The sequence below is a fragment of the Monodelphis domestica genome, chromosome 8, assembly GCF_027887165.1.
Source record: "Monodelphis domestica isolate mMonDom1 chromosome 8, mMonDom1.pri, whole genome shotgun sequence".
Taxonomy (NCBI): domain Eukaryota; kingdom Metazoa; phylum Chordata; class Mammalia; order Didelphimorphia; family Didelphidae; genus Monodelphis; species Monodelphis domestica.
In genome coordinates, this window is record NC_077234.1 from 34,450,761 (window position 1) to 34,465,465 (window position 14,705).

Below are 14,705 nucleotides of genomic sequence, written 5' to 3' on the forward strand. Positions count from 1 at the left end.
TGCAAATGCAGGTGGGCATTAGGAGGAAAATTCCTCCCTGGAAAATCCTTAAAACAATGGAATCCCAGGTCCGATTCTGCTCTCACCAAAAACAAACAAAAAGCCCAAACCGCAGGCTTCTCTTAAGGACAAACATCAGAGATCCCTCCACCCAGTATTTGCCCACAGCAAGGACAAAGCCAGCCACTCATCCAGTGCTGAAACATGGCGGAGTTGTACCCATACCCTCCTTCATGTCAATTTAATGCTGTCAGTGCGATCCTCTAGGGGAAACCAGATTCCTAGGTTTGTAGATTCCCATCTGGAAGAGAGCTGAGAGGCCATGCACCCCAATCCTCCCCTTTTACGGATGAGAACAACTGAGGTACAAAGAGGTTCAGTGACTTGCCCTAGGTCACCCACGTCATAGCTGGCAGGTTCAGAGTTTGAGCTCCAGAGCCAGGGTATCTTCCACTCTACCATGAATGTATTTTTTTTTCCCTTCCAGCTTTCGTGTTTCAAAAAATGAAGACAGTTTATTTGGGCAACAGAGATAGCAGCTGCCATAGCTTATGAGATTCCTTCATTTTTCTCAGGAAATTGCTTAATTTAAGTTCCATATCATTTAATTTCACAGCAGGAATAGAATGAGACAGACAGACTGGGCATGCACCTTTCCCATTGAGAGCTTCCTTTGAAAACAACCCCGGGCTCCTCCAGGCGGGCTTTGCTCTATTCCGATGGCCATCCTGTTGCAGTTGAATGAGAGTCAAGTAAGGGAGAGGCAGGCGCGGGGGCGCCTCGGCCCCATACGACAGTTCCCTGGCCTAAAAAAAAAAAAGAAGCCTTCGCCCAAGGTTGGGCCTATTGGACGATCTCTCTGTTTCCACATGAATATTTGTCCCAATCGATTTCTTAGTTCTGTGCACTTGGCAAGCAACGCTTTCCCCATCGTGGCTTGGGACAGATGGTGCAGAGTTTTGTGATCGTAAACAAAAAGAAGGAAAATGTTTCTTAGGAAGCCTGAGAAAAGAGGGGGGAAAACCTGATGGAGCTGAGAGGAAATTATTGACTCAAAGTGGAACCAAAATGATCTTCCTCACTTAAACCTTGCCTTTTGGGGGGGTTGGAGCTATGGCTGGATGTGGAGTTTATGATTTCACCCAGAGAAGGAGGTTGGAGAGTTTCCGTGACTTGCCCAGGGTCTACCAGCCACAGATAAGCCTTGGGGTGGCTCTGAATCCCCTGTCCGTGCTCCATCTCTCAGCTTGGTGGCTGGCCCTCCTCGTTTCACAGGGTTGAGTTTGGGCGTCTCCCTGTTCACCATGCACGATGAGATTCGTGGGTTGGATTGCCCCTGGGTTTTGGTTTCCCCCCACATTAAAAAAGGTCTCAGTGTCAAAATTAAATGCTCTTCTTCCTCCTTTGGAGTAGCTTGTTTGAAGAGAAGAAGGCCTGTCAGGCTTTGTCTAAATCCAAGAAGCTTGACATAATAAGACATTTACCCCCATCCAAGTGGGTGCCACTGGTGACCATCCGTCTGCCATTTGCCAGCCAGTGTAGACACTAGATCTTTGATGATGGGACTTCTTGTTTATTGGTCAGTGGTAAGCAGGGGCAGCTGAAAGCGGCACTCAAACTTTTGAGCTGTTGTGTATTTATGCATATTGTATACATATTATTGAAGGGAGGGAGGGAAGAAGGAAGGAAGGAAGGAAGGAAGGAAGGAAGGAAGGAAGGAAGGAAGGAAGGAAGGAAGGAAGGAAGGAAGGAAGGAAAGAAGGTAGGAAGGAAGGAAGGAAGGAAGGAAGGAAGGAAGGAAGGAAGGAAGGAAGGAAGGAAGGAAGGAAGGAAGGAAAAGAGGGAAGAAGGAAGGAAAAGAGGGAAGAAGGGAGGGAAGGAAGGAGAGAAGGAGGGAGGGAAAAAGGAAGGAATGTTGGAAGAGAAGGAGGAAAGGGATGGAGGGAAGAAGGAAGGAGGGACAGATGGACAGAGGAAGTGTTAGAAGGTTGGTTTTATTAAGTGGTTAGTCTGTGCCAGACATTATTCTAAATGCTTTACACACATTATCTCATTTGATCCTCATAATAACAACCCTATAGAAAAAGGGGCTACTATCCTCACTTTATAATTGGAAAAACTGAGGCAAACAGAAACTCAGAAATATGCAATTTCTCTGTGACTGAAGACAGATTTGAACTCAGTTCTTCCCAACTCAAGGTCCTTTGCTGTGTATATATATTACATAATATTATATATATATATATATAAAATTATATATTATATACTATTCCATTATTATGAAATTAATGTGTTGCTTTAATATTTGTATTATTTAATATTTATTAATAACAACAAACTGCTGTTATTGTATCATTATAATTCATATTCTAAATTATATTATTAAACAATAAATATACTATAAAATAATTACATACTTAATACATAAAATTAATTTACACAGTAAAGTAAAATACATATTGAATACAAAAGTATCATCTACCTATATTAGATTATAGACAGATTGTTATAAACCTCAATAAGTCTAGAATACTTGCACATACAGCTAACAGTTGATTGCTATTTGTTGCTGGTGTTTGTGGAGAAAGTGGGTCCCTTCTCCAATGAGATAATAATTATAAAGTTCTTAGCACAGTGCCTGGCACATAGTAAGTGCTGTAGAAACATTGGCTATCACTGTTGTCATTGTCATTGTCATCATCATCCCACCCACCCACCCACCGTCCCTCCTTGGGATAGGTCCCAGAAGCCAGTCTGATGGCTTGTCAGAAAACAGGGAGGCTGGTGGCTTCTGTTATCTGCCTGTGCAGGATTGTGGGGAGGGAGGCTCTCTGCACCCCTGGAAACCTTACAGAAGTGTGAGCCTCCCTCCTCCTCATCAACTCTTAAAACATTGGCCATGATGAGCCAAGTCTTCAAAAGGAAGAACTTGTAGGAACATTCCTAGAACCACAATACAGAAAGAAGAGTCTAAACCTTCATTACCTTTGTCAATCTCTATATCCTGTGTTTAAGTGTCTGACTTGCTGCTTACACACCCAGGGAGAAGAGCGTTTTGGGTAGATAATCATGGAGTAGACAATTCCCCTAAAATATACACGCTATATCTGGCCCACATTAGGGCTGAGCTAGCCGGTACAGACACCCAGACACCCAGATGGCAGAATAGGGCTCGGGCATTAGGCGTCTGCCAAGCAAGCATGTCTACCTTCTACTTGAACCATTTCTGTGGGTTTGCCATCCCTGTTTAATTGGCTGTTCTTTAAGGTAAAAAAAAAAATCCCCATGTCATCCTTTGCCCAGTTGCATGCATATGTGATTTCCCTTTGTCAAGTCAACAAGTTTCTTACTGGATAAGAGCATTTCTTTACTCAAGATCTCCATTTTCAGTAGAATCAAAGAGTTGGCAGAAGAGGAAGGGAAGTTAGGTGACTCCAGAAAAAGAGATCTGGGATTTCCTCCCTCCTTTCTTTCTTTAAAACTCTAGACATGACCCTTGTATCCTCTATTGTTATTTAGGCTTTTCACAAAAATTTCCCTCCCCTTTTCCCTACAAATGAGAAGTAGGACTTCTCTCAGATGGATGCTCAGAAGAGGAGCAGTCTGCCTGATTTCTATAGCTATGAGTCCCTGGGCAAGTCACTTAAACTCTTGAGGTCCCAGGAAATTCAAACAATAAGGATGCTCCCTAACTAACTCTCCCTACCAATAGACAGACAGACAGACAGACAGACAGATAGATAGATAGATAGATAGATAGATAGATAGATAGATAGATAGATAGATAGATAGATAGATAGATAGATGAATAAATAAATAAAGTTTGAATGAGGCTGTGCTGGCCAGAGTTCAAACAATAAGGATGCTCTCTAACTAACTCTCCCTACCAATAAATAAATAAACGAACGAACGAACGAACGAATGAACGAACGAACGAATGAATGAATGAAGTTTAAATGAGAAAATTAAAGGAGAAGTCTGTGCTGGCCACAGTTATAAGGGGCCTGGAAAGCCTAAACCCATCCTACTGGCTTATACCCACAAGTCATCCCTTGTACCCAGGGCTATATTCTACCTGTTGATGTCCATTTCTCTTTACTTGCTTTTTTGACAGCTTCAGAATCTGCTTAGCAAGCAGACCTCCTTTTAGTGAAAAGATACCCCCAAGATCAGTCGAAAGCTGTCACCTTACACTCTCTTTCCTGCAGTTCTGTGGATATTATTTTTCTTTTATCACTCATTTTTTAATCAAGTTTTTTAAAATTTCATGTAAAAATTGGCATTCTCTTCTCTGCTACCCACCCCCCTTCTCATCAGGGTCGGGGGCCAAAAAGAAGACTCGTAACAAATATGGCCTTTTTAAGCAAAACAAATTCCTGTCCTGGTCATGTTAAAAACATTTTGGTCTCCATGCTGCCTCCTCTCCTCTCACAAGGATGATGTCATCAAGATGAAGCCTCTGTAGAGAGATTTTCCTTCCCAGAAAATTCTACCTTGAAAAACATCTTACACGAGGTTAAAAGAAAAAAAATTAAGAATTAGTCCCAGAAGCTATGGCTACAGAAGTGTCATTGGTCTTCACATTGTAAGCAGCAGGCTAAAATATCTTGAAGGGAACGGGGACGTTTGCATTGAGGACATTTCTTTGGTCTGACGTTCACTGCCTTAATCAGGATGTGGGGGGACACTCACTCAGTAGTGAAGGACTAGACCAGAAGGAACCAGGCTTACGCAAACTCCTTGGGGGGAGCCTGGGAGCAGACTGTGACTCCTTCAAGGATCTGCCCAGCCAGGGGGTCCGCTTCCATGGAACAGGGGTTTTCCAGCTCAGAAACTGGAAATTTGTAAGAAACTGCTCTTCCTGGGGTGTAGGGCTGTTTAAAAAACTCCCATCATCTGCCAAACTATGGCAGAATTGCTGTCTACATCATGTTGATGGAGGGAGTCCCCACTCCCATGAAATCATCCATCCTCCAGGGTATTGATTGTAAAAACCATTAACTATGGATGCTAGTTATTTCATAGAAGTTAATCCGCTGGTAATCCATCTTGCTTTCTTCTGAAATACTTGATTCATTTATCCACCTGTGATGTCTCTGGGCCTCAGTTTCTCCATCTATGGTATAAAATGAAGAGACTAGGTTAGAAGTCTTCTCATGCCCCTTCCAGGGCAAGATCTAGCAACCTTCCTGTGATCCTGTGACCCCACAACCCTTAAGAAATCTTCCCATCTAGCTCTCTCTGTCCATGTTTAAAGGCTCTCCTCCACCTCCCCCCTTCAGAATGTCTTGGCCCTTTTTTTTTTGGTACATATTTTGTGTATCCCTATAACTGTACATATTATCTCCCTAATAGGAAGTATTATTAGAATTCCATCCCCTTGACAACAAGGACAATTTGATTTTTGTCTCTGCATGCTCAGCATAGGATGCTTGGTACAGAGTAGACATTTTACAAATGCATATTGATCAGTTAAATAATTTCTTCATGGTACCTTTTCTGCAGTGTAGTATTATGAATAGAGCATTGACCTTAAAACCAGGAAGACCTGAGTTCAAGTTCAACCTCTGGCATATATGTGGCCCCGTGCTCCTAGGGCTAGGCTAGTCTCTTCAGCCTTTCCGGGTCCTAGACTATAACTTGCAGGGCAGGAGCAGAACTATAAAGATAGAGGGAGAAGTTTTATTTTGTTTTGTTTAATGATAGCTCCCAACAATGGTGAAAACTCACCTCCAGCCTCATTTATTTATAAAGACCTTAATGATTATTCTCTGGCTCTCAGCAACTCTTTGTTCTCTTTACATACTGATTCCATATATACTTTTATGATGTTTCTCAACATTATCAGCAGTATGTAAGTTTCCTGAGGACCTCAGCTGGTTTCGCCTTTTCTTTCATGCCCAGCATATTAGATATTTAGTAAATGCTTGTTGATTAATTTGTAAATTATATATAATTATATATATAAATATAAAATTATATTAAAATGTTCCATATCTATATTAGAATTTTTAAAAAGAGATATTTCTAAAATTGTCCTGGAGCTACAAAGGAAAATCAAAGACTTTCCTAGGAGCCCTGTTATCATCTAACTAACAATGCTTTGAGATCATTGGAATATATAATCATGGAGTGCCATGGCAGGTTGTTGATGATTTATTGAAAGAGTTTCTTTAACCCACAGATGAATCAATACATATTCAGTTATACTTAATGGGGAAAATACTGAAATAGAAACTGAATATTAGACGTTCAGAAATAAGGACTAGACCTATGGTTTTATTGATAAAAGAAGGAAAGGAAAGAGGGAAAGAGTGAGAGAGCACTTATTAAGCATCATCTATTTGCCAGGCACAAGTGTTTTACAAATATTATTATTTCATTTAATACTTATAACAATCTTAGGAGGTAAATTCCATTATTATCCCCATTTTACAGATGGAAAAACTGAGGCAAACAAAGGTTAGATAACTCGCCCAAAATCACACTGACTGAGACTGAATTTAAACTCGCATCTTCCTGACTCTAGGTTCAGCTTTCTATTCACTGTCCCAACTAGCACATACTCCTCTTTCTATCTCTGAATATACACATACACATATTTATGGACTTACCAGGTTCCCCATTTCCACCAGTCCACACCTTCTCTTCCACCAATGCCAAATACCACCTTCTCTACTATCTATTCTTAGAGTTTTGCCTAGAACACTGTGAAATTAGGTGACTTGCCCAGAGCAACATAACTAGTATATATGAAGAGTCAGGACTTGAACTCAGACTTCTATCTCCAGGATTCCATGCTGCTTTATCATACATGTATGAATAACTCTTTCAGATGGGCATAGCTGATGCCAAAATGGATAAAATACCAATTAATTTACCAATATTGCAGAGGCTCTTCTTCCTTCTCTATTCTGGTATTATGCCAGCGGATCCAATCTGTTATCATCGTGGTACTAGAAAACCTTCCAGCTAAATAGAGCTTGCTTTGTTCCTTGTCATGATGAAGAGTCAAAATGATACTGAAAGTGTGTAGAGACTATAAGATGTGTTTGTTGTTGGTTTAAAAAAAAATTGGCTCAAGACTATAAAATAGCCTGAAGGGCTGTTTTTGTTTTTTTTTTCTTCAAAAAGTCGCCTTCCGTGCATATGTTAATATTCTTGGCTAGATGGACCTAGAAGATAAGTTTCTTAGAGTTCCTCTGATTATCAGTGTCATGAGAAACAAAAAAATGTTTTGAAGGTGAGTGCTCTTCACCCCCATTGCCCAGCCCTCACCACTCTTCTGCCTTGGAACCAATACACGGTATTGATTCTAAGAAAGGAGGTAAGGGTTAAAAAAGAGGTTGCCAAGAGTGTTGAGCACTGAAACTGGAAGTGATCCACAGTATCCTAATGGAAAAGTTTCCATTTGGAGAATGTAAGCTATGTGAAGGAGGAACTGCATTTTCTTTCTTTTTCTATCCTGAACACTTCACATGATTCTCAGCCCAAGCAAAAATAGACCTAATTAAAAGAGATTTAAAAAGTGAAACTACATTTTGCTAAAAGGTACCGTAGACAATGAAGTAATATTAAGAAAATTTTAGGATGCATTTCTCTGATAAAGGCCTCATTTCTAAAATATAGGAAATTGAGTCATGTTTATAAAAATAAGAGCTATTCCCCAAGTGATAAATGGTCAAACAATATGAACAGGCAATTTTCAGAAGAAGAAATCAAAGCTATCAATACAAGTTGCTATTGATTATAGAAATGCAAATTAAAACAAGACTGGTATCACTACAAACCTATCAGAAATGGCAAATGCTGGGGAGATGATAAATTGTTGGTGTTTGCTGTTGATATTGAACTAAAATATACAAACTATTGGTAAACTGGCCCAGTCGTGTTGGGGAAAAAATTTGGAACTCTACCCAAAGGTCTCTAAAACTATACCTACCCAGCAGTACCCCTGCAATATCTATACCCCAAAGAGATCAAAGAAAACAGAAAAGGACCTTCCTGTATGTACAAAAATAGAGCAGGTCTTTCAGTGGTGGCAAAGAATTGGAAATTGAGGGGATGCTCATTGGTTGAGGAATGAATGGCTAACAATATTGTTTCATGTGGTTGTCATGGAGTATTATCATAGTATAAGGAATGACATGGGGGGGGAGTTCAAGAAAAAAAATCATGGCAAGACATGAATTGATGAAAACTGAAATGAACAGAATGATGAGGTCATTATATACGTACAGTAACTATGTCATAATGAAAATCAGTTGTGAAAATATTAGTTACTCTGATCTATACAATGATTCAAAGCAATTCTTAAAGGACTCATGATGAAAAAATGCTCTCTACCTCCAGAGAGAAAACGAATGAATTCTGAGTGCAAATTGAAGCCTAATTTTCTTGTTTTAAAAAAAATTTTTTTAATTGTGAGATGGCTACAGTAGATTTCACCTGTGTAATTGATAATGATTTTGCTAGCTTTCTCAATGGGTGTAAGAGAGTGGAAGAGAATTTGTCATTCAAAATTTAAAAAGGAAAGAATGTTAAAATAATTTTTTAAAAGAAAAAAGAATTAGACACATAGTAGTTGTTGCCCATCCATTGGGTAATGCTTACAAAAATGGCAGTGCATGAACACAGAAGGAAACATTCTTACACTGTAGGAAAGAAGGCATATGAAAAATTCAGACGTATTAAAAGACTGATGAATTGATGCAAAGCCAAACAAGCAGAACTAGAGTCAACATTGCCATAATTGCAACACTGTAAATGCAAAGAATATTAAAAGTAAAAGAACATAAAAAACTGAACAGTGTAATTACATATATAATTACCAACCAAATACCAATATATATAAATACCAATCAGATACAATGACCAATTAGAAAAGAGTTGAGGAAATGCATTTTTTTCCTCCTTTCAGAGGAGCTTGACCATGAAACATACTATACTGTCAGACTCACTTTATTCATTGATTACTTTAGCTGAACTGGAGGATTTGGGAGTCTTTTTCATTTTTTGTCACTTTAATTTTCATTTTTTATTATAAGGGAAAGCCCACTGAACAACAGTAATTCAGAAATTAAGAAGATTGAAAAGTGGAGGATTTCAATAAATTAAAATAAAGATTCCCAAAGACTTGAAAGCTTAAAAATATATATGTTGTAAAACTAAAAGGCGTCCGTTTTCAAAAGACAAAATGCAGCTGCTCCACAGCTAGCCGCCCCAAATAGGAGAGAGAATATTAGAATAAAGCCCCCTGATAGCAGAAGGCTGTTACCTTTTTGAAAACTTTAATTTTCTTACAGAATTGCATTCAATTTCTGCCCCTTTTCTCTCCACCCACAGTCTCCCTTCCTGGGAGCCCATGGCCGCAGGTTCCTTGCTGGTTTCCCTCATAGCGTCCATTTGAGGTACAGCTGGGCCATGGAGATTTGGTGAGCAGAACAAGTCACGTCCAAGGCACTCTCAGACACATGTCCGCGTTTCATAAGGGAGAAATGCGTGGTGAATTGAATTAACTTAGTTATTCTGATCATGTTGGGAAAGACAACATATTCATATTGGCGCATTAACTTTTGAGGAATATTTTATATGCAGCTGCCACCAGATTGAGTCCTTTTTGAAAAGCTTTAATGCTGCTTTTTTAAACATCACTATCATGCTATCATTTCCCAGTAACATTCTTCCTCCCTCACTCTAGCCCCTATAACATCCTCCCTCCACAGTCAAGCAGAGTCAGTCCACACGTTGAATGATGCTCGTCCCTCATTCTACACCCCTAGTCTGCACCCAGGAAGATTTTAGGGCTGGAAGGACCTTTAAGACCACCTAGTCTGACTCTCATTTTGCAGATGAGGAAATTGCAAAACATTGAAAATAAGCATTATAATGGTCATCTAACCAGAAGCATGCTTTGAACTCAGGTCCTCTCACTTCAAATTCAATGGTATTTCCAGGGTAGAAAAACAAGGGATGTTTTTGATCTGCTTAATTGCTCTATTAATACTCCAGTCAATTAAATTAAAAGAGGGGACATTTATTGAGTGCTTGCTATTTGCCTGGAGTTGGAATTATCAGAATTAAAGTGGAATCATACCGTCCCTTAATTAAGCTTTTGTTCGTCTGGAACATTTATTTCTTATCTGTTAGTTCATATAAAATCTGGGCATTGAGTTTTGTATTCTTTCCTATGTCTTTTAGACTACGGTAGCATATAGGTGAACAATCAATAAGGTGTCTATGTATTAGATATATTCCTTTTTAATTTTTAAATTTTTTATTGATTTATTAATTTAGAATATTTTTCCATGGTTACATGATTCATGTTCTTTCCCTCCCCTTCCCTCATCCCCCTCCCCAAGCTGACGAGCAGTTCCGCTGGGATATACATGTAGCATTGTTCAAAATATTAGATATATTCTTCCCCCTTTTCTAGTGTACTGCCAATAATAACAGTTATGTAGCACTTTAATGTTCACAAAGTGTGCTGCATATATTTTATTTTCTCCTTCAAACAACCCGGCAAGGTAGATAGAAGCTATCATTATTATTGTTATACAAATTCTTATTATACAAATGAGGAAACTGAGGGGCAAATTGAGGTTAAATGACTGATCCAGTGTCCCACAACTAGTCAGTGTCTCACACAGGATTTGAACTTGTTACTTCCTGACTCCATGTTCTTTCTCTTATCTTCTTTTTTTATTATGAACTTAACTATCATCAATAAACAAGAGCATTTCAATAGCCAGTGAAGAATAAAAAGGATTATTTATAAAACTTTTATGTTAGTATAATTTTTTAAAGTGTATGTGAAATATAGCAATAATCATGAAATCATAGGATCTGATCATTTGATAATTATCAAAAAAATTGGGGGTGGTCACCCCAAAACAAAAGAAATCCCCTTTGTAATCTAGCAGCATTTGCCTACCACATGCCAAGCACTATGCTAAGTTTTGGGGATACAAAAAGGAGCAAAAGACAATCCCTGCCCTCAAGAAACTGACAATCTAATGAAGAGACAACAATTAAACAATTTTGTACAAAACAAGATTTGTATGGGGGTAGATAGGAAATAATTAACAGAGATGGAAGGCACTAGAATTAATACCAGTGGTCCTCTCTCAGCTTGCCCAAAGACATCCAAGGGAAGAGAAAAGCTTCTCAAAGCAGCCCAATCCACTCTCTGCATAGCCCAGCATTCATCCTTCCTGGTTCTGCCCTCTGGTGCCAAAGAGAACCTGTCTTCCCTCCCCACATGACAGCCCTTGAGATGTTTGAACACAGCTACCGTGTCCCTTAGGATCCTCTTCTCCAGGCTAAATGCCCTTAGTTCCTTTAGAACCTTTAAGCAACCTGTCTGCCGCCATCTTTTCCACAAGAATAATAGTGGGATATTTCATCAAAAACTTAACTTATATTTGGATAAACTCTATCTACAGTATTTCTCTCCCCTCTTAGTTTGGTAATCAGGTCCAAAAAGGAAACAAGATTAGTCTGGCATAACCTGACAAAAGCAAATCTTTGTAATCACCGTGTCCCCATCTAAACCAACCCCAGCCATCTCATAATGACACCCCTTTTTGGATTTTCCCAGGAATCAAAGTTACAATCACCAGTTTATAGTTGTAGAACTCTGTTTTCTGCTTTGTTGGTTCTTTTAATTGGGACATTTACCCCTTCTCCAGTCACGTGGCATCCTTTTGGGGGGGCTTTACTATTTTTCAAATATCACTGGCAGCAGGTGACAACTAAGCCATCACATCAGCCAGTTTTATTTCTGGTTTTTTTTAGGATGAAGTTCATGGGTTCCCATTGCTTCAATCCATTGGACCCACCAAGTGCTTACCTAATATCTCCTTACTTATCTTGGACATCAACTCCGTTAGCAATTTTTGTTGTCGTTTTCAACATAAAAGTTATTCTCCTTTTTCTGAGAAAACACAAGCAGTATCTCCCTATTTGTTTGTAACCCTTGAGTTGATTTTTTGTTGTTTGCTTGTTTCCTTTGGAGAATTTTTTTAATGTTTTATTATCTTTTCTTTCCTCTGCATTTCTCTCACTTCCCAGTAACTTGACCCCTGCTTTTATGTTCACCATCCCTTGGACATAAGGCTGCTTTTTACGGGACAATTTCACTTTGAAATCATTATCTTTCTTTTACAGTCCTTTATCTCCTGTCACTCCCTCAAAGCTCTTAGCCTGCACATCCTAAAGTATTCTTGCACCCATCTCCATTTGCTTCACAGCATCCTAAACCCATCTCTGGGTCTCGTCTTTTTCTTTTCTATTATTATTTATTCTCTTCTTCCTTTGAAAACAGTTCTCAAGCTTGCTGCTTCTTCCAGATATTATTGCCTCATCTCTTCTCTAATTGTCACTGACAGACTTGTTAAGCGTAGACTCTTCAATTTTTTTAGGCTCAACTTTGTCCCAACTACATTCTACTAGCCAGTACCAAGTCCATCACTAGATATACAAAGATAGAAATTAAACTGTATTTGTCCTTAGAGGGCTTACAATCTTCTGCAATCCTTTTCTTGAATGCCATTAGCCTTATCTTTCTCAGTCTTTTGTTCTTGCCTCTTCTCTTTAAAAGGAGGGTCAGACATATAGCCTAGAGAGGGATGAAAATATAAGTTGCCAAAGATTTGATCCATTAACCAGCATTCAGTAGGTATCTCTAGGCACTGGGCATACAAAGATCATCTACCCCTTCTCATCTCTAGTACGTGGTATGGTGCCTGGATCCTAATAAAAACTAATTAAATTAAATGGAATTGTTTTGAATCGAATTGTAGAGCTTCCCACCCACTTCCACCCCTGCCTGCCTTGTGCCCAGAGCTCCTTCCAGCCCCAAATCTTTCTCAGAAGGCTGCCATTTTGCTAAGTGAAACCTAGTGTTACACTCATCAGCATGTGTATCCCAACTGGACGTGTTTCCAAATTAGCGTGTCCCACATCCCTCCAACCAAGACTCCTGTCCTCGTCCAGAGTTTGTCCTCTTCAAAGACAACGTCCGTCTCTTGTGGTTTTCATTTCCTAATAGAAAACTGTTGCCGGTAGTCACTTGTTAGAAGACGCTGGGTGGTAATGGCTCCATTGTGAAAAGACAACAGATTTGGGAGTGGGTGCCATCTACCGGTAGTAACCTGCTTTTCTCTTCTCTTTTCTTTTTTTTCCCCCCATAGAGTATGACTCGGAAGCAAAGAGGGTTCAAGACATTCTTTCAGGAATTGAGAAACCACAGGTATGTCTTCAGGATTTCTCAGCATCAATGACCGTCTCATAAATATTTCACATTATATTCTTTTTTTCCAGCAGATGGTAGTTCAGAGGAAGGGCCATGAACCTTTGCAGGTTCCTCATAAAATATGAAATCGTCTTTGGTTATTAATAGAGCATGAAGAATCCTGAACAGGAGACTCCTGTGTTGTCATCGTATACTCAAACCTCTTTATTTTTAGGCGTTGTGCGCGCAAAGGGATATTCTTCCCGCCTTCCAAGCACCTCAGGATTTCCTTTTTCAGATCCTCAGCCCAGAATGGTCTTATGTTTTCTTTTGGAAAATATCTCCTTACCCATATAAATAGCAGCTTAACCCAAACTGGTACTCTAATTATTTTGACTGGTTAATTCCATACTAATATTTAGATGTTATCAGGAAGAGATTATGTCCAGAATATTCATTCCATCTGGAGTAAACAAAAATCAGAGATTTTGTGGTTTAAATATTTAGGTTTCTAACTTGTAGGTGCTCTGAAATCCAAATTTAAAAAGCCAACATGTTGGCTCGGTCTTTCTCCTAAGACTGGGCATATCCGCCCCTGAGGAAGTCTTTTCTGGCTCAACCTGGAAACACAAGTTCCTCCAATCATTATTATTTTTTTTTTGAACGCTGACCCATTTTTCAAACCCTCTCTGTAAGAGTTGGGACATCTCTTCGACGTTAAGAGTTACCAGATTTTGTGCTCCACTGATATAAATTGTCCATCTCTTTATTTTCAAAGAAGTTTGGAGTTTTATCAAAAAAGCATTTAGATGCCTATGATTTCCTGTATAGATAATGTTATACGGTGGTTTAGCATTCTATAGTTCAGTAGAAAGAGCTTGGGATTTAGACTCAGAAGACATCCTAGGTCTGTTTCTGCCTTCCCGTTGGAACTTGGACAATTCACTAAGTCTCTAGATGTCATTTACTCATCTGTTGAATGAGAGAGATTCTTTCTAGATCTGTGATTTAAATATGTCTTTCTGTTTGTCAGAATGTCTGTCCATCCATCCATCCATCTCTCTGTCATGTTGGCACATCTATGTATGTAAATAGGCATGATTGAATTCCTTTCTTTCCTGCTGGTATCCCTGAAGTGGAAAGTAATGGAAACTTCTGTCTCTTGGGCTGGGAAGCCATGTCGTTGGAGTGAAGCACCTGGAAAGAAGACTAGATTTAGAGACTAAATCTAAGTCCAAATGCCAGCTCTATAGCTAAGCCTAGGACTTGCCCAAAGTCCTTTCCCCTCTCTGGACCTCCATTTCTTCCTCTGTAAAATGGTGTCGGGGACAAGAGGGTTGTCCTTTCCAGCTTTAAATTCAGTAATCCAATTTAACCCATCCACAGTTGTATCAGAAGAGTTATTTTATCAATTAGACAAAAGCATAAACAACTATTTTTGGATTAAACTACAGTTTCTAGGACATGGCAT

The 14,705-nt window shown here is 39.2% G+C and overlaps 1 protein-coding gene across 1 annotated transcript in view; it reads left to right on the forward strand.

The window, feature by feature from the left end:
* The window catches only part of FNDC3B (fibronectin type III domain containing 3B), a 323,317-nt gene that overhangs the window by 240,843 nt on the left and 67,769 nt on the right, over positions 1-14,705 (forward strand). Inside the window, exon 7 of the mRNA XM_056806864.1 lies at positions 13,194-13,252. Coding sequence (XP_056662842.1) covers positions 13,194-13,252 — 59 coding nt within the window. The remainder of the gene's footprint in view (positions 1-13,193; positions 13,253-14,705) is intronic.